General features: G+C 41.2%; 1 protein-coding gene across 1 annotated transcript in view; it reads left to right on the plus strand.

Annotated features, from left to right (window-relative positions):
- Positions 1-5,055: 5,055 nt before the first annotated feature.
- The window catches only part of LOC121532778 (thromboxane A2 receptor-like), a 35,787-nt gene continuing 13,467 nt past the window's right edge, over positions 5,056-27,375 (plus strand). Inside the window, exons 1-2 of the mRNA XM_041838574.1 lie at positions 5,056-5,108; positions 25,814-26,697. Coding sequence (XP_041694508.1) covers positions 25,909-26,697 — 789 coding nt within the window. The 5' untranslated portion in view covers positions 5,056-5,108; positions 25,814-25,908. The remainder of the gene's footprint in view (positions 5,109-25,813; positions 26,698-27,375) is intronic.

The raw sequence follows: 27,375 nt of genomic DNA on the forward strand, positions 1-27,375 counted from the left end.
AACAATAACGTGGCTATATACAAGGGATACCGGTACCGAGTCAATGAGCAGAGAGTAGCAGCAGCGTGTGTGTGAAGTGTGTGAAGGAATGTGTGTGTGTGTTTGTGTGGCGTCAATATGCATGTGTGTGTGTGTTTTGTGTGTGTGTCTGTGTGTATGTGTTGGAGTGTCAGTGTAGTATGTGTGTGTGTGTGGTTAGAGTCCAGTGATTGTACATCAAGCCTGTGCAAGAGAGTCAGTGCAAAAAACTATAATAGATACAATTAAAATAAGGGGTTGAATGCAAATAGTCCGGATAGCCATTTGATTAACTGTTCAGCAGTCTTATGGCCTGGGGGTAAAAGCTGTTAAGGAGCCTTTTGGTCCCAGACTTGGTACCCCAGTACTGTTGACCGTGCGGTAGCAGAGAGAACAGTCTATGACTAGGGTGGCAGGAGTCTTTGACCATTTTTAATTTTTTGACTTTTGGATTGGTCCACTGAGATCTTGTGCCTGTCATCATCCACTAAAAGGGAGATTAATCTACAACCACTGGAACCACTCTGAGTAATCTACTGTGAAATTACAATTTACATATCAAAATCAAAATGGCAGTGTATGACGTTGGAACATTCTGTACGTTATACGTACATTCCTGTTGTGGGAACAGGAAATCCTTTAAGTGATAAAAGATGGGTGCTGTGCTCACTCAGCTCAGTGCCACTCTGTACCAGGTAGATTTGACAGTGGTGAGACCAACATGTTAGACCAATATGTGTCCACAGTTTAGTAGTAATATCTTACACCCCATCTACATATTAGTTTACTGCTGTAAGAGACATTTTGGCTGTACTAGTTTTCTTGCCGCAATGTTTACTGCTCTAAAGTATGCAGCAGGTCATTTAGATGTATATAATGTGACCACATTCAACTGCATGTAGTCACGGTCTATTAGTAGCAGGCAGGCAGATCACAATGATGAAGGTTTCTGTTACTCTTTACGAAATAAGACCATAATGCCTTAAATCATAGCATGAGTCTCTCCCTTTGAAGATATTAGGTGTAACGCCTCTTTGGATATTGCCCATTTAAAAGGACATATCTGAACGAAATGTAGTAAAGCCTGACTTTTTGAGTGTGTCGTGCAAACAACATAAAGATGTCAATGAGGTTGACCAAGTTAAGTGTATTTGCCAATTGCCTGCAGCCCCGATCCATTACTCAATGGTAGACTATTGGTATGATGTTTGACCCTGGAGGATGGCTTCACAAAATGGCAGTTCAATGTGATCTTCAAAGGAAGTCTGAGGAAGTACAGTACAGTAGATACATATGGCCTTGGAAATAGCTTCCAGATGTAACTTTTGCAACTTCAACCTAGAAGTTAATCCGGACTGTTAATCATCAAGATTCTGGCTTGAAGTCTCTGGTATCTCAGGCCATCCCTGTCTCGTTCGAAGGCATCACCCTCCTCTTAACATGAGAGAGTGTTTTAATTCACTGACAGTCACTACTAATGGATGGTGTCTAGATTAATTGTGCACATTCTCTTGCTCCCGGACTGGAACAGCAGTGCTGAACACTGTTGCAGCTGAACGCTACTCAAGTTGAGCATTGCTGTAACTGCCAGCATAAAAATGTCTTATATTAGTGACATAATGTTTTCCATATGGTTCTCTGTTGTACAGTCTGGTGTATTTTCTGCAGATTAATGGGTCTCCCTCATTGCCCTTACAAAAATGAATTTGTTGCGCCAAATGTCCCGCATGTTTGTGGCAAATTGTTTGCCACTAGTGGTGAATCTGCGGCAAATCTTTGGCAACAATAATATTTACTGCCACTAGTGGCAAACACTTCGCCAGAGGTTTTTTTCTGGCAAACAATTCTCTCAAGATTCTATTTGAATCTGTGGCAAACCTGTGGCAACAAGGTTTCTGGTGCTGTTTCTGGTGAACACATGACTTCCAAGAAAAGTAACCGTTGATGACCAATCAGGGAGATTATATATATATATATATATTTTTTTGGGGGGATTAATACATTGCTGTGTTTTAATACCAATATGCATGTCAATATGCTAGTGTCGCTGTTCAGTAGCACGTTAGCTAGCACAACAAATAAGGTAGCAACAATATGAGCTGACTTGACATCAAAGCAAAACTTCACTTCTGCAGATGGATACCCTTCCCCTACCCATTGTGTTGGAGGAGGCTGTATTGGGAGGAGGCTGCATCAACACCCTGGAAAGATGTTTGTGGTGCACTCATAAAACTTTTTTTGTCACAGGTTGTCCTTTTCACAGGAAGATATTACCTGAGTGCAGAGCAATGAAGTTGATGGTTTGGGGTTATAACTGATTTCCGGTTTTTAGAAGGGCTTTATCTCAGAGTTTAGGTTTTTGTAGCCAAGTTTTGCAGCTCTAGTGTTTTATGTAAAAGAAATAGGGGGGAAAAAGGAAAAAAGTTCAAATAGATATTGGTGACTGTGACCGTTTTTATTGTATTTTCTTGTTGGGGAGGTGTTATGGGTTATTGGTTTTCGGAACTGTGTGTGTGTGTATGTGTGTGTGTGTGTGTGTGTGTGTGTGTGTGTGTGTGTGTGTGTCTGTTTATAACCTAAATATTGGTCATCAGTGACCAATGTGTGGGGAGTTGTTTTGACTTGGGCCTCTATGGAACAATGGTGTAATGGAGTGTAAAGCAAAAAGCACTTAGGTCTTTTTTCTGAAAATCACATTTTTTTCTGAGTCACATTTCACAGCTATAAACACATGATAATTATATTCACACTTTTTTTTTTTTTTATCTACAAGACGTTTCAATGATTCAATCATCGATTTTGCATCTCTCACTGCCTACTCTAAAACTTTGCTCTGAGAATATTTGGATGTTCGCCACAGCCAATCCCCTTTTCTTCCGGGGATGAAAAAACGAACTAAACGTTTTAACTGCTGCGGATGGGGACTTTAGAGGCTTTTTGCATGGTTCTATCAATTATGTATGTTTTCATATACCGGTGTCTCTCGTGAGGTCCGTTACCTACCGTAGGCCTACAGCGGTTATAACATCATAACCACACACACTCTTGTGGGGACACCTTGGAATTTATACCAGACAGACCACAACTAAAGCACGCGCTTTTACAACTTTTACTTTAACTTCACTGCATTCCTAAAGAAAATAATGTACTTTTTACTGCATACATTTTCCCTGACACCCAAAAGTATTCATTACATTTTGAATGTTTAGCAGCACAGGAAAATGGTCCAATTCACACACTTATCAATAGAACATCCCTGGTCATCCCTACTGCCTCTGATCTGGCGGACTCACTAAACACATGCTTCGTTTGTAAATTATGTCGGAGTGTTGAGTGTGCCCCTAGCTATCCGTCATTTAAAAAAATATTTAAAAAATGATGCAGTCTGGATTGCTTAATATAAGGAATTTGAAACGATTTATACTTTTACTTTTTATACTTAAGTATATTTTAACAATTACATTTACTTTTGATGCTTAAGTATATTTAAAAGCAAATACTTTTAGACTTTCACTCAAGTCGTTTTTACTGGATGACTTTCACTTGAGTCATTTTCTACTAAGGCAGGGTTCTTCAATTCCGGTCCTGGAGGGCCGAAACACTTCTGTTTTTCATTTCTACCTGGTAGTTAATTGCACTCACCTGGTGTCCCAGGTCTGAATTAGCCCCTGATTAGAAGGAGAAGGATGAAAAACAGAGGTGTTTCGGCCCTCCAGGACCAGAATTGAAGAACCCTGTGTAAGGTATCTTTACTTTTATTCAAGTATGACAATTGGGTACTTTTTCCACCACTGGGCACACGCACAGTAGCCAGATGAGGATAGTCGCGCAAGACTCCAGCATTTCTGGAGTCGACTCCGAAGATTGGAGTAGAAAGGACTCGATTCTTGCTCGACTCATTATTGCAGAGCCCAACTATTTACATTTAACATTTTAGTCATTTAGCAGATGCTCTTATCCAGAGTGACTTACAGTTTAGTGAGTGCATAAATTTGTCATACTGGCCCCCCGTGGGAATTGAACCCACAACCCTGGCGTTAGCAAGCGCCATGCTCTACCAACTGAGCTACAGGAGGCCTTGAAGACTACATTTGCGTTCTAGAGGACTGACATTAGCATGATGCTGCCATTTGCCTTTAAACAGCCTTTTTCGTCTGAATATATAAGGTGATGTGTAGGAACTAGAATATTTCAGTGATATTTCTGCTGTGTGCAGCCTTGACGGATCCCATGGGATGATGCGGTGCACTAAGCTGATAAACCTATTATTTGCCATGTTATAGCCGTATTCGGACGGGTATTACTAGAGACGTTGGTTTTGTAATTATTATCATGTGCGTTATTCCAGAGGACGATTCACACAGGATTAGTTAGTTTGTTCAGTGTATTTAAATTGATTAAGTGTGATCATAATCATTCTTTTATCGAACCATCCATGGTAGACCTCCTTCCTAATAACAATGCTCCACATCCTGCTGATTTGAGCTGCTGATCTATTGCATAGGACAGGGCTCTCCAATTCTGTTCGTGGAGAGCTACCATTCTGTAGGTTATCACTCCAACCCTAATCTAGCGCATTTGATGAATGAATTAGCTGGTTGATAAACTGAATCAGGTTAGTTACAACTGGGGTTGGAGCGAAAACCTACAGGAAGGTAGATCTCCAGGAACAGGGTTGGAGAGCCCTGACCTAGGACATAAACAGCAAGCCAGTGTTTAATTAAATAACCTAAACTATAGACAAACATTTTTATTGCACAATTAGGCCTAATTACGGTGATGCGTTTGGCGATGCCTGGCTGTGGCCCTCCATCTCTCTCTCGCTCTCTCTCTCGCTAGCTCGCTCTTTCTTTGTTGTGAAAGATGCGAGAGTTTGTGTTCTCGAAGTAGACTACGGAAAATAGTTTCCTCCGTTGCAAAAATACGGAGTCGAGGAGTCGATTCTGAAGCTTGACACCCAGAAATGGGAGTCGACGGGCAAGGACTCGAGGAATCGATTATTTTGGAGTCTACTCCCCACCACTAGATGAGGTTGCGGTCAACTTCGCCCGTATGACTTGTGTTTGACAGCGACGCTCTACTGTAAAAAGGTAGGCTACATGTTACGTTTTTTAAACCGAAATAAACAGGTCATTGTAGGGTATTCTATTTCTAGAATATTAAAATATTCACTCTTTACAAAGTTGTTATGCCTCTTTAACATGTTCACGGTGCCTATATTCTTTCAGTGTAGACAATAGTTTGTGTTTTGCTTGTGCCTAGGCTACATTAAATGTTATTGTAAGCAATTTCTTAAGCGATTATCATGTCATTTTTATTTGAGTCTACTATAGATGTGTTTTGTTTGCGTATTGCTGTTTTTACAGCCTCATGATGGAATTGTTTTTCAAATTAATTTGATGGTGTGGTAAGCTTAGCCTAAAACAATAAGGGTATAACTGGCCATAGGACCATCCCAGCTAGCACATTTGGTTCCTTGGAAATTGTGGGAATGTACGTTTTTGGTTTTCCATTGGTTCTGGGAACGAAGCCATATGTTTCCTGACCCGTAAAACTGAATGTTTTTTAAACGTTCTGAGAATGGAAGTGAAAATTAGCCTATTCTGGGAGCATACATTTTTAGGTTGCAGGTAGGTCCTGAAAACGTTTTACTATGGGTTCTCTGAAAGTTTTCCTGGGAGGTTTAATTAACTGAGAATGGAAATTATAGGTTATTTGGAGGTTTTTGAATAACTTCCTTAAAACTTTCACTGAATGTTTCAACAATACTTTTAATAACACTGCTAGATTAGTTTGGGTTAACTGTTTTGAAGTCCAAACACAGATAGGACACACAGAAATTCATTTGTTTAGGCATTAATCATGCAAACACATGTCTTTTTTATTGTGGCACTACATCATTGAGATTCAAACCTATAGCTAGGTTTCCAACCAATTGGCGACAGAGTTTCATGCAAATATTCCAGAATCCGCATAAAGAAAATAGCAAAATTTCCCCACAAGCGGTATGTTTCCACCAAATGGACTTGTTGCGGATAAAAATCAGTGTGTGACGAGACAGTACACACAAAATGTACTTACGTTTTCATGAACTGAAAAAAATCTTCAAAAGTTCAATGTGTTTTCAACTCTACCGATAGTTTTGTCACAAAAACTGTTGCGTTAAATAGCAAATGTGCCTACTCTGGTCTTGGCACCTGCGCTCTAGCCAACAGCTCACGGATACAGTGCGGGTAGGCTGTGTGGGTTGTCTAGTCTACATGATGAGATTATTATGGATAAGAGCGAGAATATTTGATTTGTCAAACGACAGTCAAGCATCGATCATCATGTCACCAGAATAAGACCCTCAATGTTTATTGGAAAGCAGCATCAAGCTCATCACCATGCACTTTCACCACCTTGTGAAGTTCATCATAATTTACTTCATCTGTTGCCTAATAAACTGCATGCTTTCCCGAGTCGTAGTGGGATGAACACACCATATCATTGCGTGACTCCAAATTTACTTCGATATGATGGTTATTATGAATATTTGCGCATAAAGGCATTTCCAACGCCATTTCCAGCATGATTAATTTTACAGACACAAAAAGATCCCAACATGTCGAACGAACAAATTATCTGTCTGCATTTATAAAATTACACCGAAACTTTCTGTTTCCGTCACAGCTGTCGTGATATTTTTTTATACGATATGACTTTACTCGCATAAAAACTGTGGATGGAAACGTGGTTTATGATCTTCTGTTCTTTATCCATGGAATTAGTCCACTGCACTACCAGGATGGCGCTAAAGTGCCATGTTTTTAAACTCATACAAAGCTGTTCATTTTTGTCTATTCAAACAGACCCCTTTTACAATGAAAAAAGCACTCATTAAGAGTGCCCAATTAGTGGGCGCGGCGAACACACATGAACACACTTAAGAAGATAGAGGATAGAGAGAATTTTGTTGACGCTGAGAACGGAACGTATATGTTTTAAAAAAAACATTCTTAGAATGTTCCTAATGTTTTCTTGTGTTTATTATGGACATTTTTATTAATGTTCTGTGAACATGACTTTAAATAGAACCATGAGGAAACCTGCAGAAAACGTTATGCTGAAGTACTGAAATTCCACAGAAAAACGTTGTTTCTTAACATTCTCAGAACAATTTGAGAACATTAAATAGAACCATAAGGAAATCTGTAGGAAACTTATGCTGAAGTATTTAAATTCCCACAGAAGAATGTTGTTTCTTAACATTCTCAGAACAATTTGAGAACATTAAATAGGACATCTGTAGGAAACGTTATGCTGAAGTATTTCCACAGAAGAACGTTATTTCTTAACGTTCTCTGAACTATTTGAGAACATTCCCAATGACAAACCAGTTGTAGAACGTTCCTAGGACATGTGTAATAAAAAAATAAAAAATGTAACCATATTTGCACTCTTAGGAAACGTTCTGTTAAAGTAATGAAATACCAAGAAAATAACATTATTTTGTCAAGTTCCTTAAATATGCTGAGAATGTTCCATGGCAAGCAACTATCTTGCACCATTCCCAGAACATTGTGGGAAGGTAGTATACAAAATAACCATAGGACAACCACGCTCTCACCAAGCTCTAAGAAACATATGGATCTCAGAACATTATATGCTAGCTGGCATGTCTATGTTCCCTCAGCCCCATGTTCCCTCAGCTCTATGTTTCCTCAGTTCCCACAGCCCTATATTCCCTCAGCCCTATTTTCCCTCAATATTTCCCCCACCCTATGTTCCCTCAGCCCCATGTTCCCTCAGCCCCATGTTCCCTCAGCCCCATGTTCCCTCAGCCCCATGTTTACTCAGCCCTATGTTCCCTCAGTTCTATTTTCTAAACCAGATGTTGGCAACCCAAATGGAAGGAAAAACAGATTGTACCCCTGTTTAAGAGGGAAAAACTGAAAAGAGGCACATTATAGACAGAAACGTGATGTTATGTGAAAAAACTAATATTTCACATCCTTGAAGTACACAGGTATTTTGGTAACTTGATCCACTGTTGATTGAATCAATAAATAAGGACCATCAATAATAGATCAGATGTATGTTTATTGTAACACATCGTTTTTGTACTTTGCAGAAAACTGCTCAGAGAAAGCATTAAACCATTTTTACTTGCGTAATCTCCGAAATGCAATTCTGCTGTAATATTGACAAAAGGTCATAGTGATTGAACATATTCAGTAGGTCCCATACCATTACATATTTATATTTTAGCAGACGCTCTTATCCAGTTAGTGAGGGCGTACATTGACTGAACTGAACAAGCGCACCTGTTGCCAATTTATTTGTTTTCTTTAAACAGATTAAGTTATCCTGCTGCCCATTCTCTAGAACTGTTGAGCATTTTATGATATTGTGCAGTAGATGATGTAGAGACCGATTGTAAACACAGATGAGAGGGCATCTGGCAGACAACAATATCAGATTTCAGATTCAAAATGTGATTAACAAACCCAATTGTTGTTATTATGGAAAGATGCTGCTTTCCTAACTACTAGAAATTGGAAGGAAATTGGAGACTGGCTACATTAAATCAAATCAAATCAAATTTTATTTGTCACATACACGTGTTTAGCAGATGTTATAGCGGGTGTAGCGAAATGCTTGTGCTTCTAGCTCCGACAGTGCAGTAATATCTAAAAATTTCACAACATATACCCAATACTAGTAAGGAATGGAATTTAATATGCCATTTAGCAGACGCCTCTATCCAAAGCGACTTACAGTCATGCGTGCATACATTTTTTGTGAATGGGTGGTCCCGGGGATCGAACCCACTACCTTGGCGTTACAAGCGATGTGCTCTACCAGCTGAGCTACAGAGGACCACAACAATTTAAGAATATATACATATATGGACAAGCAATGGCAGAGCGGCATGGACTAAGATACAGTAGAATATTATAGAATAGAATGCAGTATATACATATGAGATGAGTAGTGCAAGATATGTAAACATTATTAAAGTGACTAGTGTTCCATTTTTTTAAGTGGCCAGTGATTTCAGTAGGCAGCAGCAGCCTCTAATGTGCTAGTGATGGCTATTTAACAGTCTGATGGCCTTGAGATAGAAGCTGTTTTTCATTCTCTCGGTCCCAGCTTTGATGCACCTGTACTGACCTCGCCTTCTGGATGATAGCGGGGTGAACAGGCAGTGGATTGGGTGGTTGATGTCCTTGATGATCTTTTTGGCCTTCCTGTGACATCGGGTGCTGTAGGTGTCTTGGAGGGCGGGTAGTTTGCCCCCGGTAATGCGTTTGGCTGACCGCACCACCTTCTGGAGAGCCCTGCGGTTGCGGGCGGTGCAGTTGCCGTACCAGGCGGTGATCAAGCCCGGCTGGATGCTCTCAATTGTGCATCTGTAAAGGTTTGTGAGGGTTTTAGGTGCCAAGCCAAATTTCTTCAGCCTCCTGAGCTTGAAGAGGCTCTGTTGCGCCTTCTTCACCACACTGTCTGCGTGGGTGGACCATTTCAGTTTGTCGGTTATGTGTATGCCAAGGAACTTGAAGCTTTCCACCTTCTCCACTGCGGTCCCGTCGATGTGGATAGGGGGGTGCACCCTCTGCTGTTTCCTGAAGTCCACGATCATCTCCTTTGTTTTGTTGACGTTGAGTGAGAGGTTATGTTCCTGGCACCACACTCCCAGAGCCCTCACCTCCTCCCTGTAGGCGGTCTCGTCATTGTTGGTAATCAAGCCTATTACTGTTGTGTCATCTGCAAACTTGATGATTGAGTTGGAGGCGTGATTGGCCACGCAGTCATGGGTGACACAGGAGGGGGCTGAGCATGCACCCTTGTGGGGCCCAGTGTTGAGGATCAGCGAAGTGGAGATGTTGTTTCCTACCTTCACCACCTGGGGGCAGCCCGTCAGGAAGTCCAGGACCCAGTTGCACAGGGCGGGGTTCAGACCCAAGGCCTCGAGCTTAATGATGAGCTTGGAGGGTACTATGGTGTTGAATGCAGAGCTATAGTCAATGAACAGCATTCTTACATAGATATTCCTCTTGTCCAGATGGGATAGGGCAGTGTGCAGTGTGATGGCGATTGCATCGTCTGTGGATCTATTGCAAATTGAAGTGGGTCTAGGGTGACAGGTAAGGTAGAGGTGATATGATCCTTGACTCTCAAAGCACTTCATGATGACAGAGGTGAGTGCTACAGGGCGATAGTCAATTAGTTCAGTTACCTTTGCTTTCTTGGGTACAGAAACAATGGTGGCCATCTTGAAGCATGTGGGAACAGCAGACTGGGAAAGGGAGAGATTGAATATGTCCATAAACACACCAGTCAGCTGGTTTGCGCATGCTCTGAGGACGCGGCTAGGGATGCCCTCTGGGCCGGCAGCCTTGCAGGGGTGAACATGCTTAAATGTCTTAATCAAGTCGGCCACGGAGAAGGAGAGGCCACACTCCTTGGTTGTGGGCTTCGTCAGTGGCACTGTGTTATCCTCAAAGCAGGCGAAGAAGGTGTTTAGCTTGTCTGGAAGCAAGACATCGGTGTCGGTGACGTGGCTGATTTTCCTTTTGTAGTCCGTGATTGTCTGTAGACCCTGCCACATACGTCTTGTGTCTGAGCCGTTGAAATGCGACTCCACTTTGTCTCTATACTGATGTTTTGCCAGTTGAATTGCCTTGAGGAGTGAGTAGCTACATTGTTTGTATTCTGCCATATTCCCAGTCACCTTGCCATGGTTGAATGTGGTGGTTCGCGCTTTCAGATTTGCGCGAATGCTGCCATCTATCCACGGTTTCTGGTTAGGGTAGTTTTTAATAGTCACAGTGGGCACAACATCACCTATACACTTCCTGATAAACTCAGTCACCGTTTCAGTGTATTCATCTAAATTATTTTCGGAAGCTACCTGGAACATATCCCAGTCTGCGTGATCAAAACAATCTTGAAGCGTGGATTCCGATTGGTCAAACCAGCGTTGAATAGTCCTTAGCACAGGTATTTCCTGTTTGAGTTTCTGCCTATAGGAAGGGAGGAGCAAAATGGAGTCGTGGTCAGACTGCCGAAAGGAGGGCGGGGGAGGGCCTTATAACCATCCTGGAAGTTCGAATAGCAATGGTCGAAGATTTTGGCAGCGCGAGTACAACAGTCAATATGTTGAAAGAACTTCGGCAGCCTAGTCCTCAAATTTGCTTTGTTAAAATCCCCGGCTACAATAAATGCAGCCTCAGGATATGTGGTTTCCAGTTTACATAAAGTCCAGTGAAGTTCTTTGAGGGCCGTCGTGGTATCGGCTTGAGGGGGGATATACACGGCCGTGACTATAACCGAAGAAAATTATCTTGGGAGATAATACGGTCTGCATTTGATTGTGAGATATTCTAAGTCGGGTTAACAAAAGGACTCGAGTTCCTGTATGTTACTACTATTACACCATGAGTCGTTAATCATGAAACACACACCTCCGCCCTTCTGCTTCCCGGAGAGATATTTATTCCTGTCTGCGCGATGAACTGAAAACCCATCTGGCTGGACCGATTTCGACAGAATATCCCAAGAGAGCCATGTTTCCGTGAAACAAAGTATGTTACAGGCCTTGATGTCTCTCTGGAAAGAAATCCTTGCCCGGAGTTCGTCGACCTTGTTAACCAGAGACTGAACATTAGCGAGTAGTATACTTGGAAGCGGTGGGTGGTGTGCGCGCCTCCTAAGTCGAACCAGCAGGCCGCTCCGAGTGCCTCTCCTCCACCGGCAATGTTTTGGGTCAGCCGCTGGAATCAGTTCAGTTGCCCTGGGGAGAGCAAACAAAGGATCTGCTTCGGGAAAGTCGTATTCCTGGTCGTAATGCTGGTGAGTTACCGCCGCTCTGATATCCAATAGTTTTCCCCGGCTGTATGTAATGATACAAAACACTTTCTGAGCTAATAATGTAAAAAATAATACATAAAAAAACAAAATACTGCAAAGTTTCCTAAGAGCTAGTCGTGAGGACACCATCTTCGTCGGCGCCAGTAGACACATGATAGAGCCATGATGATTACGTTTTTTCCTGTCCTCGTGATCTTACTAGGAAAAACCTAACATAGTAATTTAGGCCTTTTAGAGGTGGACTGCAACTAAGGCATGCATTAAAAACAGCACAATCCATACTTACACCATTAGTCCTGTTGTAATAATGAATAATTGATGTAGAAGTCCACTTTGCCTTCAGTTCCCAGCATTTGTTGCAAGGTTCAGCCCCCATGTTTAGGTATTGTGTTCAGCAACATGCCAACATCCATTTGATATCATAATAATATGCCATTTATCAGACCCTTTTATCCAAAGTGACTTATAGTAAATTATAGAGGTTTGAGATTGCAGTTGTATTTAAGGAGAAGGCTATGGATCAACACCACCTTGTTTTCTTTGTACCCGTCTGTTTTTCATTTCTCTCTTGTCCTCTCTCTTTTTGGTGCATTTATCCAGTGATAATCCACTCTCATTAGTTGGAAAACAAAATTGAATGAGTATAGAAATTAGGATTATGATATTGGCTGAGTGCTTCAGTGTAATTACTCTTGTGACTGACTGTATAGTCAAATCATGGAGGTAGACAGGGAAGACTGGAGCCTGGTTGCAACATCTCCCTCATAATGCATGCCATTCCTCCAAGGAACACAGGCGAAATTTGACCTGATACCGGTTCGCAGCCTGGTCCCAGAAAGACCGGAGGTCTAGCCAATGCTGGGGATGGAAGGGTCTCATACAGTAAACAAAATCAATAACTACAACTTAGCAACCCCAATTATCTACTAAGCTACTAATATTGAGCTGAACCCCCCCCCCTCTCTCTCTCTCTCTCTCCTTAACTCTCTCACTCTCTCTCTCTCTGTGTTCAATATGTGATTGGTGAACTTCTCTGATACATTTTCTTATTTATTTATATGATCTACTAGAGCGTATGATGTTCTGGCCTCAGTGATTTTGGTTCATACATTCATTGCATTTAGAACAAGTTCCTCAGTGATAGCATCGTAGGATATCATTTGGAGAATCTGTTTCCTGTTTATTCCGTTTGGCATATTTCAGGTCCAATCCAAAATCTGTTTAAAGGGTAGAATTTGATAGTGCATATTTGTGTTTCCTATAACAACCATCCTCAAATTCTGTTAGCACTCACTAATTGCGTCTCCCTTATCATGTCCCCATGATAGTCTCTAATTTTACCGGTAGGCTTTGTGATTTCCATTTAGTTTGATGGCAATATTGAATGACTAGTAAACTGACCTCTGACCTCTGTGAAAAGTCAGTTTTGCTTAAGGACATAATTATGTTAATTTTGACGTAGTTGCAACAGCCTGATCGCTCAGTTTAATAAAACGGTAGACGTAGCAATCAGACTGGTTCCACCAGGCTATTCAAAGACTATGACAGACAATGTTTTCAGTAGTGGGGGGTCGATACAGTTACATATTGCAATTAAATGTTTTCTTAGGTAGTGTTAGCTAGCGCTAGTCGGCTATAGGCCTACCTGCGTCAAAACTTCTGCATTTTTCATCCTATAGCTTGTTCTCCATCTTCTTTTTAAATTGTAAAGTCAGACAATGTGTTTTCAGCACTTTTATTTCCATGACTGAACAAAACTCATGAACTTTTTTTCTTTTTTTGTAAGATTTTATTTGATATTTTATAAACCATACAAAACATACACATACAAGCGACAACATCATACAAACATCAACTACATCACACCTTCCCAGCCCCATTAACACACACCCCTATCTCCAGCGCCCGCATCACTTTCCACCACATGGCCTGAAACTGCACCATTTTGTTTATCTCCGTAGCCCACACACTTTCAATATTTAAATAATAAATCATTTTATTTTTCTATTGTGTTAATGATGGCGGATTGATTGATTTCCACGTTTTTAGTATACATTTTTTCAAGATGAGTGATGAGAAGAGAATCATCCAACCCATCGTCTAGCTCACTACACCCCCATATGCCATGTATTGAAATATGCAGACAGACAGATTAAAAGTATGTTTACGTTGTAATGTTTTTGACAGCCAACTTTCTAGCTCCGTCCACAACTTCCGGACTTTATAGCATTCACAGAAAGCATGGATTATTGAGTCATTATTAGTTTTACACTTAAGACATTTGTGAGTTTTGTCTCTTGTATAATACATTCTATACATGATATTATACTGGATTAAGTGTCATCTTTTTTGAATTTGTTGAAATGTAACATTTAAGTTACATGTACAGTGGGGAAAAAAAGTATTTAGTCAGCCACCAATTGTGCAAGTTCTCCCACTTAAAAAGATGAGAGAGGCCTGTAATTTTCATCATAGGTACATGTCAACTATGACAGACAAAATGAGAAAAAAGAATCCAGAAAATCACATTGTAGGATTTTTAATGAATTTATTTGCAAATTATGGTGGAAAATAAGTATTTGGTCAATAACAAAAGTTTCTCAATACTTTGTTATATACCCTTTGTTGGCAATGACACAGGTCAAACGTTTTCTGTAAGTCTTCACAAGGTTTTCACACACTGTTGCTGGTATTTTGGCCCATTCCTCCATGCAGATCTCCTCTAGAGCAGTGATGTTTTGGGGCTGTCGCTGGGCAACACGGACTTTCAACTCCCTCCAAAGATTTTCTATGGGGTTGAGATCTGGAGACTGGCTAGGCCACTCCAGGACCTTGAAATGCTTCTTACGAAGCCACTCCTTCGTTGCCCGGGGCGGTGTGTTTGGGATCATTGTCATGCTGAAAGACCCAGCCACGTTTCATCTTCAATGCCCTTGCTGATGGAAGGAGGTTTTCACTCAAAATCTCACGATACATGGCCCCATTCATTCTTTCCTTTACACGGATCAGTCGTCCTGGTCCCTTTGCAGAAAAACAGCCCCAAAGCATGATGTTTCCACCCCCATGCTTCACAGTAGGTATGGTGTTCTTTGGATGCAACTCAGCATTCTTTGTCCTCCAAACACGACGAGTTGACCATATGACATTCTCCCAATCCTCTTCTGGATCATCCAAATGCACTCTAGCAAACTTCAGACGGGCCTGGACATGTACTGGCTTAAGCAGGGGGACACGTCTGGCACTGCAGGATTTGAGTCCCTGGCGGCGTAGTGTGTTACTGATGGTAGGCTTTGCTACTTTGGTCCCAGCTCTCTGCTGATCATTCACTATGTCCCCCCGTGTGGTTCTGGGATTTTTGCTCACCGTTCTTGTGATCATTTTGACCCCACGGGGTGAGATCCTGCGTGGAGCCCCAGATCGAGGGAGATTATCAGTGGTCTTGTATGTCTTCCATTTCCTAATAATTGCTCCCACAGTTGATTTCTTCAAACCAAGCTGCTTACCTATTGCAGATTCAGTCTTCCCAGCCTGGTGCAGGTCTACAATTTTGTTTCTGGTGTCCTTTGACAGCTCTTTGGTCTTGGCCATAGTGGAGTTTGAAGTGTGACTGTTTGAGGTTGTGGACAGGTGTCTTTTATACTGATAACAAGTTCAAACAGGTGCCATTAATACAGGTAACGCGTGGAGGTGTAAGGGATCGGGGGTTGGCTGGGTCTAGACAGAGTCTGACACTTCCCCGATCTACAGAGAGGGGGAGTCATCAGACTCGATCTGGTTCACCTGAGTTCTGAGCACACCTGTCCATAATTAGGGTAGGATATAAGGTGTGCTCAGAAGTTCAGTCGGTGCGAGGTATTGTTCCATTGTGACTTGCTAAGCGTTTTGTTCCGAGAGAGAGAGAGAGTTTGTTGTTTTTGATTACCCGTGTATCCGACCTGTGCCTTGTTGTTTGACTCCCCGAATAGCTTAATCCTCTGCTTGTATACCCCAGTGATTACCGTCTTCTGATCCTGTGCCTGTGCCCCGACTACGACTAAGCCCGCTCCCTTGGTACCTCTGCCTGTCTCTGCCTGGCCCGGTTTTGACCACAGCCCGCCCGACCACGATTAAGCTATTCCCTTGTCTGTACTCTAATAAACCATCGCTATTCTGCGATTGGATCTTACCACTCTGTCCGAGTATTCATTACAGGAGGACAGAGGAGCCTCTTAAAGAATAAGTTACAGGTCTGTGAGACCAGAAATCTTGCTTGTTTGTAGGTGACCAAATACTTATTTTCCACCATAATTTGCAAATAAATTCATTAAAAATCCTACAATGTGATTTTCTGGATTTTCTTTTCTCAATTTGTCTGTCATAGTTGACGTGTACCTATGATGAAAATTACAGGCCTCTCTCATCTTTTTAAGTGGGAGAACTTGCACAATTGGTGGCTGACTAAATACTTTTTTTCCCCACTGTTTTTGAAGCTATTGGTCAGTCCAAAATTACTTTTTAATTCTGTCATGGAAATAAATGTATTTCCTCTTACCAAGTCATTTACATTTCTATGCCTTTAGTTTTCTTTTCTTTTTTAAATATGATTTAATTTGTCTTTTTTTTTTTTTTTACATTCCAAAAACAAAAACAAACGTATACATACAAACAATGACTACATCTCATCTGCCCAGACCCGCCTGCTCACACCCCCATCCTTAGTGCCTGATTTATTGTTTGCCACGCCCATGCTATTTCAATATTTCAATAATAAATCATCAGATTTTTCCATTGTATCGATGAAGGATTGATTGACTTCCAAGTTTTTAGGATACTTATTTTTCCAAAATGAGTGATGAGAGAAGAATCGTCCAGCCCATTGTGTATCTCCTTACACACCCATATGTCATGTCTTGAAATATGCAGACAGATGGTATTTATATTGTAATACTTCTAGCTCCGCCCACAACTTCCAAACTTTATAGCATTCCAAAAAAGCATGAGTCATTATTAGTTTTACACTTGAGACATGACTCTGCCGTTGTGCTGTAGAATTTGTGAATTTTGTCTCTTGTATAATACATTCTATACATGATTTTATACTGGATTAAGCGTTATCTTTTTTTTAACTGTAATTTCGTTAGTTATGCTTCAACTTTCCCTCCATCTTATGCCAACATCAGTTCTTTTTCAATCTTGGTTCCAATACTTTATATTTTTTTCTAAGATATTATCAGTTGGATATGCTCTCTGCAAGGTTTTGTTGATCTTTCCTATCATATGAACATCCTGATGTCCAAAAGATTTCAAATCGAAATTTCGTGAAATGTAACTATTAAGTTGCATGTATTTGAATCTATCTACATTGGTCAGTCCAAAATTACTTTTTAATTCTGTAATGGAAATAAATGTATTTCCTGTTACCAAGTAATTTACGATTTCTATGCCTTTAGTTTTCTGTTATGATCAAGTATACTTTTTTAAAGAATGTCTTCGGTGGGGGAATTTTCAATATTGGTCAGGTATATCAGGAGATCATCTGCAAATAAGTTTAGTTTATATTCATGTTTACCAATACTGATACCTGTTACCTTTGGGTCCTGTCTAATTCTTTCTGCAAACAGGATGGGGGAGACAGGATATCCCTATTTTGTGCCCCTTTCTAAAGGAATTTCATCAGATAATGTATTATTTGTGTATATTTTTTTGCTTTAGAAAAGGCCATAAAAGACGGTTGAAAGCCTTTTTGGCATCAACAGCCGTTAATGATAAATCTACAGCGCATTCGGAAAGTATTCAAACCCTTTGACTTTTTCCACATGTTGTTACTTTACAGCCTTATTCTAAAATGGATTAAATAAAACATGGAGTCCACCTGTGGTAAATTTAATTGATTGGACATGATTTGGAAAGGCACACACCTGTCTATATAAGGTCCCACAGTTGACAGGTCCCATATTTAACTCTGTGTTGTTGTTGTTTTTATTACATTTACATTTACTTCCTAGAGCTGGCCGCCCGGACAAACTGAGCAATCGGGGGAGAAGGGCCTTGGACAGAGAGGTGACCAAGAACCCGATGGTTACTCTGACAGATCTCTAGAGTAAGGGCAACCATCTCTGCAGCTTCCACCAATTAGGCCTTTTTGGTAGAGTGGCCAGACGGAAGCAACTTCTCAATAAAAGGCACATGACAGCCCGCTATGAGTTTGCCAAAAGGCAGCTTAAAGACTCTCAGACCATGAGAAACAAGATTCTCTGGTCTGATGAAACCAAGATTGAACTCTTTGGCCTGAATGACAAGTGTCACGTCTGGAGGAAACCTGGCACCATCCCTACGGCGAAGCATGGTGGTGGAAGCATCATGCTTTGGGGATGTTTTTCAGCGGCAGGGACTGGGAGACTAGTCAGGATCGAGGCAAAGATGAACGGAGCAAAGTACAGAGCGATCCTTGATGAAAACCTGCTCCAGAGTGCTCAGGACCTCAGCCTGGGGTGAGGGTTTAACCTTCCAACACGACAACGACCCTAATCACACAGCCAAGACAATGCAGGAGTGGATTCGGGACAAGTCTCTGAATGTCTTTGAGTGGCCCAGCCAGAGTCCGGACTTGAACCCGATCGAACATCTCTGGAGAGACCTGAAAATAGCTTTGCAGCAAGGCTCCCCATCCAACCTGACAGAGCTTGAGAGGATCTGCAGAGAAGAATGGGAGAAACTCCCCAAATACAGGGTGTGGCAAGCTTGTAGCGTCATACCTAAGAAGACTCAAGGCTGTAATCGCTGCCAAAGGTGCTTCAACAAAGTACTGAGTAAAGGGTCTGAATACTTATTTAAATGTGATATTTCCGTTGTATATTTTATTTATAAATTTGCAAACATTTCTAAAAACAAGTTTTAGCTTTGACATGTTGAAACATGTTCTTGTATTTGCTTGTAAATGTCTATTTTTAATAAACCTTCAAGTGTTAAGACTTTTGCCATTCTATAGCTTATAAGCTTTGCTATTATTTGATTGTCACAATTTATGGGAAAGCCATCTATTCCTGGTGTTTTTCTCCATGAGAATGTTTTAAAAGTATCTAATATTTTTTCTTGGGTGATCTCTGTTTTTAGTGATTCATTTTTGTCTGATGATAATTACTTCAGAGTTTTTGAGTCAAAGAAGGCTATAGGATCTGTACAACTGTTGTTTAATTCTGATTCATATACATTTTCATAGAAGCATAAATTGTTATTCATCGCATTGTTGTTGATAAATACCACTTTTGTATCTTCATCTTTAAAAATTATAACTGGTTTAGCATGTATTCGTTTTCTGAGAGCTGCAAGATACAGTGCCTTGCAAAAGTATTCATCCCCCTTGGCGTTTTTTCTATTTTGTTGCATTACAACCTGTAATTTAAATGGTTTCTATTTGAATTTCATGTATTGGACATACACAAAATAGTCCAAATTGGTGAAGTGAAATGAAAAAAATTACTTGTTTCAAAAAATTCAAATAAATAAATAACTGAAAAGTGGTGTGTGCATATGTATTCACCCCCTTTGCTATGAAGCCCCTAAATAAGATCTGGTGCAACCAATTACCTTCAGAAGTCACATAATTAGTTAAATAAAGTCCACCTGTGTGCAATCTAAGTGTCACATGATCTGTCACATGATCTCAGTGTATGTATACACCTGTTCTGAAAGGCCCCAGGGTCTGCAACATCACTAAGGAAGCGGCACCATGAAGACCAAGGAGCTCTCCAAACAGGTCAGGGACAATGTACAAGTACAGATCAGGGTTGGGTTATAAAAAAATATCTGAAACTTTGAACATCCCACGGAGCACCATTAAATCCATTATTAAAAAATTGAAAGAATATGGCACCACAACAAACCTGCCAAGAGAGGGCCGCCCACCAAAACTCACGGACCAGGCAAGGAGGGCATAAATCAGAGGCAACAACGAGACCAAAGATAACCCTGAAGGAGCTGCAAAGCTCCACAGCGGAGATTGGAGTATCTGTCCATAGGACCACTTTAAGCCGTACACTCCACAGAGCTGGGCTTTACGGAAGAGTGGCCAGAAAAAAGCCATTGCTTAAAGAAAGAAATAAGCAAACACTTTAGGTGTTCGCGAAAAGCCATGTGGGAGACACCCCAAACAGAAGGTTCTCTGGTCAGATGAGACTAAAATTGAGCTTTTTGGCCATCAAGGAAAACGCTATGTCTGGCGCAAACCCAGCACCTCTCATCACCCCGAGAACACCATCCCCACAGTGAAGCATGGTGGTGGCAGCATCATGCTGTGGGGATGTTTTTCAACGGCAGGGACTGGGAAACTGGTCAGAATTGAAGGAATGATGGAAGGTGCTAAATACAGGGAAATTCTTGAGGGAAACTTGTTTCAGTCTTCCAGAGATTTGAGACTGGGACGGAGGTTCACCTTCCAGTAGGACAATGACCCTAAGCATACTGCTAAAGCAACACTCAAGTGGTTTAAGGGGAAACATTTAAATGTCTTGGAATGGCGTAGTCAAAGGCCAGACCTCAATCCAATTGAGAATATGTGGTATGACTTAAAGATTGCTGTACACCAGCGGAACCCATCCAACTTGAAGGAGCTGGAGCAGTTTTGCCTTGAAGAATGGGCAAAACTCCCAGTGGCTAGATGTGCCAAGCTTATAGAGACATACCCCAAGAGACATGCAGCTGTAATTGCTGCAAAAGGTGGCTCTACAAAGTATTGACTTTGGGGTGGTGAATAGTTATGCACGCTCAAGGTTTCAGTTTTTTTGTCTTATTTCTTGTTTGTTTTTTACAAAAAATATATATTTTGCATCTTCAACTTGGTAGGCATGTTGTGTAAATCAAAAGATACAAACCCCAAAAATATATATATTTTAATTCCAGGTTGTAAGGCAACAAAATAGGAAAAATGCCAAAGGGGGTGAATACTTTCGCAAGCCACGGTATTTACCAGGTTTATTTGCCATTAAGTAGTATGCTTTATTTGAGTTTAACCTGTAGTTGTTGGCTCTCTTCAAAAGTAAAATATCGTATTCCTGATTTAAGTTCCAAAATTGTATTTTCTTCTTTAAGTTGTAAAGATTTCTTATGGGCTTTTTTTGAGATAGTGATTTATTTTTCTTAAATGTTTCTTTCTAAATCAGATTAAACTTTTCTTGAGAGTGAGATTAGCATCCCCCTAATGTACGCCTTAAAGGCATCCCAAATTACAGTAATGGTCAAAAGTTGGACACACCTACTCATTCCAGAGTTTTTCTTTATTTTTACTATTTTCTACATTGTAGAATAATAGTGAAGACATCAAAACTATGAAATAACCCATATTGAATCATGTAGTAACCAAAAATGTGTTAAACAAATCAAAATATATTTTATATTTGAGATTCTTCAAAGTAGCCACCCTTTGCCTTGATGACAGCTTTAAACACTCTTGGCATTCTCTCAACCAGCTTCATGTGGTAGTCACCTGGAATGCATTTCAATTAACAGGTGTACCTTGTTAAAAGTTAATTTGTGGAATTTCTTTCCTTCTGCGTTTGAGCCAATCAGTTGTGTTGTGACAAGGTATGGGTGGTATACAGAAGATAGCCCTATTTGGTAAAAGACCAAGTCCATATTATGGCAAGAACAGCTCAAAGAAGCAAAGAGAATCGGCAGTCCATCATTACTTTAAGACATGAAGGTCAGTCAATCTTGAAAATTTCAAAAACTTTGAAAGTTTCTTCAAGTGCAATCGCGAAAACCATCAAGCGCTATGATGAGGACCCCCACAGGAAAGGAAGAACCAGAGTTACCTCTGCTGCAGAGGAGAAGTTCATTAGAGTTAACTGCACCTCAGATTGCAGCCCAAATAAATGCGTCACAGAGTTCAAGAAACAGACACATCTCAACATCAACTGTTCAGAGGAGACTGATACAGGCCTTCATGGTCGAATTGCTGCAAAGAAACCACTACTAAAGGACACCAATAAGAAGAAGAGACTTGCTTTGGCCAAGAAACACAAGCAATGGACATTAGACTGGTGGAAATCTGTCCTTTGGTCTGATGAGTCCAAATTGGAGATTTTTGGTTCCAACCCCCGTGTCTTTATGAGACGCAGAGTAGGTAAACGGATGATCTCTGCATGTGTTGTTCCCACCGTGAAGCATGGAGGAGGAGGTGTGATGGTGTGTGGGTGCTTTGCTGGTGACACTGTCTGTGATTTATTTAGAATTCAAGGCACACTTAACCAGCATGGCTATCACAGCATTCTGCAGCAATATGCCATCCCATCTGGTTTGCGCTTAGTGGGACTATCATTTGTTTTTCAACAGGACAATGATCAAAAACACACCTCCAGGCTGTGTAAAGGCTATTTGACCAAGGAGGGTGATGGAGTGCTGCATCAGATGACCTGGCCTCCACAATCACCAGACCTCAACCCTATTGAGATGGTTTGGGATGAGTTGGACCGCAGAGTGAAGGAAAAGCAGCCAACAGGTGCTCAGCATATGTTTGAACTCCTTCAAGACTGTTGGCAAAGCATTCCTCATGAAGCTGGTTGAGAGAATGCCAAGAGTGTGCAAAGCTACTTTGAAGAATCTCAAATATAAAATATATTTTGATTTGTTTAACACTTTTTTGGTTACTACATGATTCCATATGTGTTATTTCATAGTTTTGATGATAGTAAAAATAAAGAAAACCCCTTGAATGTGTAGATGTGTCCAAACTTTTGACTGGTACTGTATATCGAGGGTCTGCTTTTCTCTGTCCTCTATGTCTACATTTGGAATGGTTAGAATTTTGTTGTTTACACATTTAATACATTTAGTGTCCAGAAGATGCTTTCTATTCATTTTGTAGTTGGAAATAATAGTATTTTGTAGTTGGGAATAATATTCTCTAGGTGTCTTGTAAATAATGTTTTGAAATGAAAATGTTCAGCCTCTTTGGAGACTGCCTAAATTAGCCTTTTTTATTACTATGTTTGTCAATCTTATCGAATGTATAATTTAGGTCACCTGCTAAAATAATAGTTCCCGTCTGGATTTGATCTAATTGAATTATATCTATAAACACCAGATTTGCCCCTGGTGGTACAGTTGAAGTCGGAAGTTTACATACACTTAGGTTGGAGTCATTAAAACTAGTTCTTCAACCACTCCACAAATGTCATGTTAACAAACTATAGTTTTGCCAAGTCGGTTAGGACATCTACTTTGTGCATGACACAAGTAATTTTTCCAACAATTGTTTACAGACAGATTATTTCACTTATAATTCACTGTATCACAATTCCAGTGAGTCAGTAGTTTACATACACTAAGTTGACTGTGCCTTTAAACAGCTTGGAAAATTCCAGAAAATGATGTCATGGCTTTAGAAGCTTCTGATGAGCTAATTGACATCATTTGAGTCAATTGGAGGTGTACCATTGGATGTATTTCAAGGCCTACCTTCAAATTCAGTGCCTCTTTGCTTGACATCATGGGAAAATCAAAAGAAATCAGCCAAGACCTCAGAAAAAGAATTGTAGACCTCCACAAGTCTGGTTCATCCTTGGGAGCAATTTCCAAACGCCTGAAGGTACCACATTCATCTGTACAAACAATAGTACGGAAGTATAAACACCATGGGACCACGCAGCCGTCATACCGATCAGGAAGGAGACGCGTTCTGTCTCCTAGAGATGAACGTACTTTGGTGCGAAAAGTGCAAATCAATCCCAGAACGACAGCAAAGGAACTTTTGAAGATGCTGGAGGAAAGAGGTACAAAAGTATCTATATCCACAGTAAAACGAGTCCTATATCGACATAACCTGAAAGGCCGCTCAGCAAGGAAGAAGCCACCACTCCAAAACCGCCATAAAAAAGACAGATTACGGTTTGCATCTGCACATGGGGACAAAGATCATACTTTTTGGAGAAATGTCCTCTGGTCTAATGAAACAAAAATATAACTGTTTGGCCATAATGCCCATCGTTATGTTTGGAGGAAAAAGGGGGTGGCTTGCAAGCCGAAGAACACCATCCCAACTGTGAAGCACAGGGGTGGCTGTGGGGGTGTTTTGCTGCAGGAGGGACTGGTGCACTTCACAAAATAGATGGTATTTTTTATTTTATTTTTACATTTTTAGTCATTTAGCAGACGCCCTTATCCAGAGCGACTTATAGTTAGTGAGTGCATACATTTTCATACTGGTATGATGAGGAAGGCAAATTATGTGGATATATTGAAGCAACATCTCAAGGCATCAGTCAGGAAGTTAAAGCTTGGTCGCAAATGGGTCTTCCAAATGGACAATGACCCCAAGCATACTTCCAAAGTTGTGGCAAAATGGCTTAAGGACAACAAAGTCAAGGTATTGGAGTGGCCATCTCAAAGCACTGTCCTCAATCCTATAGAACATTTGTGGGCAGAACTGAAAAAGCGTGTGCGAGTAAGGAGGCCTACAAACCTGACTCAGTTACACCAGCTCTGTCAGGAGGAATGGGCCAAAATTCACCCAACTTATTGTGGGAAGCTTGTGGAAGGCTACACGAAACGTTTGACCCAAGTTAAACTATTTAACGGGAATGCTACCAAATACTAATTGAGTGTATGTAAACTTCTGACCCACTGGGAATGTGATGAAAGAAATAAAAACTGAAATAAATCATTCTCTCTACTATTATTCTGACATTTCACATTCTTAAAATAAAGTGGTGATCCTAACTGACCTAAGACAGGGAATCTTTACTAGGATTAAATGTCAGGAATTGTGAAAAACTGAGTTTAAATGTATTTGGCTAAGGTGTATGTAAACTTCCGACTTCAACTGTATATACATTGAAATCAATGTGTATTTTTCAGAGCGTAAGGTACAATTCAACATTAGAAAACAGCCTTTTTGGTCCATGTACTGGGATATAAGGGAAAAAGGTGTATTCTTATTGGTTGGTTTGTATTACCTTATTCAAAAGGTCCTTTGCTGTTGTTCTGGGATTGATTTGCACTTTTTGCACCAAAGTAAATTACATTAAAATGTAGTCGATGGTGGGGGTTTACTTGGGGTGAGTGTGTCCTCCGAGAGACTGAAATGGGATGAGTGGAGGCCCCACACACACCTCAGAGAAGTATCTGATGCTCTCCCAGTCACCCCATCAAATTCCCCAGACAAAGCCCCTCTCCATTCTCACCAATAACCACCTTTAAATCTTAGTTGTAATAACAAACAAGGAATACTAATGATTCAACATCCTTTCCTAATCTGTCCAGAACTCTTATTCATTTTACAATGGGTAAACAAGTCATAAATAAATATATAATTGTACATTTAAGTTCTTTCTTCTCTCTCTCTCTCCCGAACCAAATCCATCCCTCTCCACCACCCCCTTTACCCCACCCAAGCCAAGCTTATCCCCACCTCCCACCTTTACTCCCCCTTGCCCCCCCAAGCCAAGCTTTTCCCACCCTCCCATTCTTACCCCCCCTTGCCCCCCCAAAGCCAAAACTAATTTTCTCATGCTCTCTCTTGTCTCTCTGCATTAGACATATAGTAAGCAATTTGCATCAAATTGCAATACAATTGCAGTATCGTATCACAATACATATAGAATCATGAGAATCTTAAGAATCTCAATACATATCGTCTCGGCACCTAAGTATCATGATAATATGTTATCTTGAGGTCTCTGACAATTCCCAGCCCTATTTTTCAATCAGTTTCCATGTTTTTCATCAGAAACTAGATGTTTGAAAGCTGTAAGTAGTTTTTGAGGTCAGTTGAGTGTAATTATTCCAGTTTTGGAATAATTACACTCAGCCACAACAGTTCAGCCACAACATATCATATAGTCTCTGCTGAATGGAAGTGTACACAGTTTATGATTCTGTCCTCTGAGGTAAACCAACATTTCATAAAAAACTTTGTCTACACATTTCTGTCTAAAGCCAAAATTCTGTCTTCTCATTTGTCAAGGTGAAGAAAAAAAGACAACAGAAATCTTCAAAGTGAACTAGTTCCTCCTTCTCTTCTGAAGTGCGTTGGGAATAGCCAAACCTCCTCTAGCCACCATGAACCACTCCAACGAGACGACCCCATTGTGCTTCTCCATCAACAGTCCCCCCTTCAACTACACCCACACCATTGCTTCCGCCTACTTCTCGTCAGTGTTCAGCGCGCTGGGCCTCACCTTCAACCTCATCGCCTTCGTGGTCCTCCTGAAGTCCTTCCAGCGCACGCAAAGCAGCTCACGCTCCTCCTTCCTCATCTTCCTCTGTGGCCTGGTGTTTACCGACTTCATGGGCCTCCTGGTCACCGGCTCCATCGTGGTCTCCTTCCACTTCACCCAGTTCAACTGGCGCCGCCTGGACCCGCACTGCCACTTCTGCAACTTCATGGGCATGTCTATGGTCTTCTACGGCCTGTGCCCGCTGCTGCTGGGGGCCACCATGGCCATGGACCGTTTCGTGGGCATCAATCGGCCGTTCGCCCGCTCGACCAGCATGATGACCAAGTCGCGGGCTGTGTCCATAGTGCTGATGGTGTGGGCAGTGGCGGGAGGCATCTCACTGCTGCCCCTGGTGGGCGTAGGGAGCTACCACATGAAGATACCGGGCTCCTGGTGCTTCTTCAACATTAGCTCGGAGGCAAGCGACAGGGCATTCTGCCTGCTCTTCTCACTGGTGGGGCTGCTGTCCATCGCCGTGTCCTTCCTGCTCAACACAGTGAGCGTGGTGACCCTGGTCAAGGTGTGCTGCAGCCAGGGCGCTACGCAGCGCCGCCGCGACTACGAGGTGGAGATGATGGTGCAGCTCATCTGGATCATGATGATCGCCTCCATCTGCTGGTGCCCCCTGCTGGTAAGAAGTGGCGGCCTATGGCACTCTGTCAACACATGCACACGCACGCACCCACACAATACCAAGTACATACAGTGCCTTCAGAAAATATTAATATACCTTGATTTATTCCACATTTTGTTGTGTTACTGCATGAATTCAAAATTAATAAAATAGACAATTTTTCTCACTCATCTACACACAATACCTCTTAATGACAAATGTTTTTAGAAATGTTTGCAAATTTATTGAAAATGAAATACAGAAATGTACATAAGTATTCACACACTTGAGTCAATACATTTTAGAATCACCTTTGGCAGTGATTACAGCTGTGAGTCCTTCTGGGTAAGTCTCTAAGAGCTTTGCACACCTGGACTGTACAATATTTGCACATTATTCTTTTTTAAATTCTTCAAGCTCTGTTAAGTTGACCAGGTCCTGCCGTGTAGTTCTGGGCTGATCCCTCACCTTCCTCATGATCATTGATGCCCCACGAGGTGAGATCTTGCATGGAGTCCCAGACCGAGGGTGATTGACGTCATCTTGAACTTCTTCCATTTTCTAATAATTGCGCCAACAGCTGTTGCCTTCTCACCAAGCTGCTTGCCTATTGTCCTGTAGCCCATCCCAGCCTTGTGCAGGTCTACAATTTTATCCCTGATGTCCTTACACAGCTCTCTGGTCTTGGCCATTGTG

Source organism: Coregonus clupeaformis, chromosome 17 (assembly GCF_020615455.1).
Source record: "Coregonus clupeaformis isolate EN_2021a chromosome 17, ASM2061545v1, whole genome shotgun sequence".
Lineage (NCBI taxonomy): Eukaryota > Metazoa > Chordata > Actinopteri > Salmoniformes > Salmonidae > Coregonus > Coregonus clupeaformis.